Here is a 6280-nt window from a genome sequence, read left to right on the forward strand (position 1 = left end):
ATTATCGTAAATATATAATATATTTTTACAAATTTATTAATATATTTACACAAGATTACAAAATATATTTCTATGGGAAGGTACTCTAAATTTTACATTCTAATATTCTTAAAAAAAAATAAATTTTTACTTTTATAATATTATTATAATCATAATATTCAAATATATATTTTATATACATATAATCATAAATATAGTAATATATAAGTATATGATTGAGTAAAAAAAAAATTTTTTTTTATGATGTAAAAGAACCCTTGATATAGAGAAAAACATTTCCCACATAATAAACATAACATTAAGAAAAATTATTCATTTTTTTTCTAGTTGTTGTTTTTTATAAAATCTTTATTTGTATAATACATGTATATGCTTTTATATATCCATTAGTTGATCATAAACTTTTACTTATATCTAAAAATATGCATATTCCCAATAGAAATATTTAATAAAATATCGGGCAATCCTACATAAATGTATTGAATTCGCTCAAACAAGTGTGTAACGACTAGTGCGTAACATACAAAATTCAATATTCAATTTGTAACATGGCAGTAAAAATTAAAATATTCGATACTCTGAATATCGAATACCTTATTTATTATAATTTATAATTTTCGAAAATTCATTAGTAAAAACACAATACTTAATTTATCTATTGTCCGTAATGTATTTAAAATTTCAATTATAGTTTTTTTCTATACAATTTTACACAGGAGCTTCTAGAATACAGCAGTAAAGATTTGCAATCGGTTCCAAAGAGAATGAAATTGTTGTATCAAAACAAAAAGTATACGATAATAATATTTAACTTTGTTAGGCAGATAAAATATTTTATATATCGGATAAAATAAAAATTTGGTGCGGCTTTTGACTGACTTACAATTATTCAAATGTTGTAGATGTTCAATTTTTTAGCAATAATTTATGTACAGAATTATTCACGAACAGCAAGGTTTCATACAGAAATGTTAAAATAAAATTTCTTTTAAAAGTTACAAATATATTAATTGTTGTAATTTGAAGCATATCAATTTAATTTTGTCAAAAAATTAATTGGTTAAACTTCAAACAAACTAATCTAGGTATAAAAAAATTAAAATTTAATTATATGTAGGATATAAAAAAATTTTTTATAACGAAGTTGACCTACCAACTAATTGTAACCCATCACTGAAAGAATTCAAAATATATCTCATGCATAGTGTTCAATTTTTAACTAGTGCAAATCTCATGTGACATAACACCGAGAGTTGCCACCTAATAATACGAATCAAAAAATGCTTAATTTATCCAATTTCGACTGTTTTTATAAAAGTAGACAATAAATTTTGGATTCTTTTCAACAAAATATACTAATCAATAAAAGTATTCTAATCAAACCCTTCTTTCAAACCATTGTCTATCTATCTGTTTAACAAATTTTTTTTTTAAATATGTCAACACAAACCACTTTTTATATTGTCATTACCTCTAATATCCATTTCCTGTTCTCTTCCCTTCAAATTATTTTAAATATTTTAACAATTTTTCGATATTACAGTGTCATCATTTTTTATTTGAAATTTTATACAAATCTACATACTTACATACATGAACACAGATCACAAAAAAAAAATAAAAAGTAAAAAAAAAATTTTTTAATGTCCTTTCATATTTTTATTTTTATATTTTTATTGCTTAAATCTTAATCCCAAATGAGTTAAAAAATTTTTCATATTTCCTTTCAATATACATAACTTGTAAGTTCTCCAATGCCCCATATTTAAATTTTATTTTTTTCTTTCTGTCAATGATTCAAAATTATGTACATGACCAAAGAAAGATTTCCATTAAAAATTTAAGAAAAATCAAAAAAACAAAGGAAAAGAACTATATTATAAAAAAAAGCAAAAAGGACTCTAATAATAATAAAAGTGTATGTATACTTGTATATATATATAAGCACATAATATCAAATATTCATATAGATTCATACATTTTGCATTGACTATGGTATAATATGTGTGCGCACAATAGAAAATTTTTCTTTTCTCAAAAAAATTTATATAACAATTCAATGAAAAAGTTTTCCTTTTCAATTTTGAGAATAAAAAAAAATGTATTGAAAATTTTTTTAGAAAAAAAGCAAAAATTAAACCAATATTTCGAATATAAAATGAATGCCACTGAAAAAGTTATCAACAATTGTTTCGTTACTGGACAAAATAAAATAAAACTGGTTATAAAAAAAAAGATCATTAAAAATTTATACATAAAAAGTTAAGTAACAATTCCACTCGACCCAACTTATTTATCACTATCCAAATCAATATTTTTAGGTATACTAAAAAGCAACTTAGCACTTCTTGTTGCTGTACATATGTATATATATTTATAAAGAAAAAGGTATGCTTTAATTTATATTTAATTAAGTAAACTTTGTTAACCAACTTTTTATAAAATGTCCCCTCAAATTTAATGAAACTTAAATAGAAAATTTACAAAAAGAAAATAGCAATTAATTGAATATCATAATTCAAAATTGAAATATGTATGTATTTCAAATATTTTAAGACCTTTCTCTATGAGCTAATTCTTATGGTTATTCAAGAGCGCTTGATTCTTGAATAAACAAATGAACAAGCCGTATTATGCATGAAGAACATTTGCTATACTACACATTTTATTTTACGCGATACTATAGTTAATTGATTTTAACTATTTAAAATTTTATACTATTTTTAGTATTTAAAAGAACAGAATTCAACAATTTTTATATATAAATATATTAATTTGTATTATATTAAGGAAATTTTAATATCGTTGAATAGAAATTTCAATATCGTTATAAAATACTTTTTATATGAAATGTCCAATTTAGTTTGCACTAACAAAAAATCATTTTATATTTATCTATTGGTTCCTTTAATTTTGAAAAATCGTTCATAACACCTTAATTTTCAGGATTTTAAAATTATGTATCTTAATTAAGTTAAATTTTGTTAATAATGTAAGTAAAATTTATATTATCTAATGAAGGTCCTATTATATTATTTGCAATTGAAATTTCTTTTAAGTACTTAATTCAATAAGGGATATTTAACTAATATAGAAGGAATGACGGTAACCTACGTGAAAATTTTTAAGTACAGAAACGTGATTATATGTTAATATGAACTTTTATACTAGTTACGGCACCCCCAAAAAGAATATTGCACCATAAAGTTGGTACAACATTTACATCTAGGTATTGATTCAAATATTCATAAGTATAAAATATAGCTCAGAAACTTTTTTAAACTATCAGTTTAATTTTTAACAAGTTACGTTAATTTTAGAATATTTATAATAAAAAATTACATAGTTTCTCCTAACAAATTTATTAAAAAAATATATACTCGTATTTAAAATACAAAATATAAAGCATTTTACTTTTTCACTTTTTTAACAACATAAACAAATTGAAAAAATATAACATTTATAAAATTAATTTTTTATAAATTCTTGGTTAACAATAAGAAATATGAAAAAATAAGATGTTCGAACACGATCATTTTTAAATGCAATAAATCTGGTACTTTAAATTGATTGATTGATTTTACATAATTCAATAAGGTACTAGTTTTTAGGTTAATCTTCAAATACAACCACAGATTCATTTTTAGCAATATTTTTACCCAAATTTCCGGAAACCGATTTGATTTTAGCATCTTTCGGTGCTTTCAAAACATGTTCCATTTTCATAGCTAAAAATACAATACATAAAAATAACATCAAATTTTTTACTTTTTTTTTTAAGATTACCAATTATAACAGCCAGTTGATCGCCTTTTTTAACTGAATCACCCGCTTTCACAAACAACTTCTCTAAAACACCAGGCATTGGAGAAACTATTTTTGATTGACTTGCACCACCAGCACCATCTTTAGCTAATAAAAATTTAGGTTGAGGTAGCTTTAAAGTGTATTTTCCTTCCTAAACAACAAGAATGAAAATTAATTAAAAAAACCACAAAAAACTTTTTTCAGAGTACAAATTTGGTAAACATTTCATATTTTACCTTCTTAAACACTGAGATTTCGTCGTTATCTATAACTGCTGTAAAAGTTGAACAAAATCCATTAATAGAACTGCGTACAGAAAAACGTTCATTTTCATCTTTCAAAAATCCCATCTTAATTTGTTTCCATTTACCATCATTTACTTTTGCTTCCATTTCTCCATCACTTAATTTAATAGTAACGAGATATTCTGATAACCAAAATTTTAAATAACTTGAAAACATAATAAAGCGATGAAATAATAAAATTCTTACCTGCATTATCAAATATGAGTTTGTAGTTTCGTATTACATCATGATTTATTCTCATATTGGTAGATGCAAAAGGATCTCGATCACTAGAATTTGAATTCATTTTAGTAGTTTTAATTTCATTTAGCAAGATTGCGCCAGCCCCTTCCAGCAATATGTGTTCGGAAATAGACAGTTCAGGAAATAATGAACTCATATGTTCAGCAATAAAACCTGTATGAACATTTCCAGCTTGAAATTCCGAATGAGATGCCAAATCAATCAAAAAATTTATATTAGTGTCAAGTCCTGTAATCTTTAAAATGCATAAGTTAAAGCAAACGGTTTTTTATCAAATTCGATATTATATTATTTCTCTTTACCTGATATTCGCCTAAACTTTCGATTAGTGTATTCAAAGCTTGATCTCTATTATTACCCCAAACTACTAGTTTTGCTATCATTGGATCATAATGAACAGAAACTTCATCACCTTGCTGAACACCAGTTTCAATTCGTATAAATGAAGTTGGTAATGGGGTCGACAAAAATTTTAGAGGACCAGCACCAGGAAGGAAATCATTTCTAAAAAATTATTTAATTTAAAGAATGCCCTATGTATTCTATATTACATATTTTAAATGTCTACCTTGGATTTTCAGCATAGATTCTTGCTTCAAAAGCATGCCCTTTTCGAATAATTTCTTCCTGCGACAGTGGTAGAGTTCCCCCTTCAGCTACTTTAATTTGCCATTCCACTAAATCAGTTCCAGTTATCATTTCTGTTATTGGATGCTCAACCTGTAATCTTGTATTCATTTCCATAAAGTGGAAAGATAAATCATTTTTATCTAAGATAAATTCTACGGTGCCAGCACCAACATAATTAACTGCCCTCGCCGCCCTTACTGCGGCTTCTCCCAACTCTTTTCTAAGATCTTCAGAAAGACCAGGCTAGCAATAAAAATTGAAAAATTAGTATTCACGCCCGTTTCCATTTAATCAAAACATATACTGACCGCTGGAGCTTCCTCAATAATTTTTTGATGTCTTCTTTGTACTGAACAATCTCTTTCAAATAAATAAACATAATTTCCATGCATATCTCCAAAAACTTGAACTTCAACATGACGTGGAGATGACACAAATTTTTCTAGAAGAACCGCGCTATCTCCAAATGCCTTACTGGATTCGTTCCGAGCCGAATCTAATGCGTTCAAAAATTCATCACGTTTATGAACAATTCTCATTCCCTTGCCCCCACCACCTCTTACAGCTTTAATCATTAATGGAAAACCAATTTTGTCCGCTTCAGCTAATAATTTATCATTAGATTGATCTTCACCATGATAACCACGAATTATGGGTACACCAGCAGCATCCATTATAGCTTTTGATGTACTCTTTATTCCCATGTCACGTATTGCGCTAGACGGCGGTCCCATAAATATTACACCCTTTTTTTCGCATAATTCGGCAAATTCTACATTTTCTGATAAAAATCCATACCCTGGATGTATTGCTTGACAACCGCTATACTTTGCAATATCTAAAATTTTTTCTCCTTTTAAATAAGACTCTTGTGACGAGGCTTTACCAACATGATACGCTTCATCAGCCGATTTTGTATGCATAGAATTAACATCTGCATCGGAATAAATTGCTACTGTACGAACACCTAAACGTTTCGCTGTTTTTACAACACGACATGCAATTTCGCCACGATTTGCGATCAAAATTTTATTAATTTTTGTTTGACGTACCTTTGGGTTAAACGCAACTTTTTGTGAATAAGATCTACAAAAAACAAATACATAATTTATAGTTTCAAATAAATTTTCAAAATAGTTTAATTTTTCATTAACCTTAAAGTTTTAAAAGAATTTAAAAACATTATTCCAAAGATAAAAAATTATGCGAAATATTCTAAAGCGCTTTAAATATCTTTCCAAATTAAATGGAACCTCCTCTCTCCTCGTTGTTTTTGAGTAAATTATTTTTTATTT

The 6280-nt window shown here is 25.9% G+C and overlaps 1 protein-coding gene across 1 annotated transcript; it reads right to left on the minus strand.

Moving 5' to 3' along the window:
• Positions 1-3278: 3278 nt before the first annotated feature.
• Positions 3279-6280, minus strand: LOC129611841 (methylcrotonoyl-CoA carboxylase subunit alpha, mitochondrial). The gene is made up of 8 exons (XM_055525231.1): positions 6140-6280; positions 5294-6071; positions 4924-5228; positions 4658-4859; positions 4299-4590; positions 4044-4234; positions 3787-3958; positions 3279-3728 (listed from the first exon to the last, which is right to left on the minus strand). Exons 1-8 carry the CDS (start codon positions 6166-6168, stop codon positions 3613-3615), a joined length of 2085 nt encoding a protein of 694 aa, XP_055381206.1. The 5' UTR covers positions 6169-6280; the 3' UTR covers positions 3279-3612.

The sequence above is a fragment of the Condylostylus longicornis genome, unplaced genomic scaffold (assembly GCF_029603195.1).
Source record: "Condylostylus longicornis isolate FDR11 unplaced genomic scaffold, ASM2960319v2 ptg000055l, whole genome shotgun sequence".
In the NCBI taxonomy this organism is placed as follows: domain Eukaryota; kingdom Metazoa; phylum Arthropoda; class Insecta; order Diptera; family Dolichopodidae; genus Condylostylus; species Condylostylus longicornis.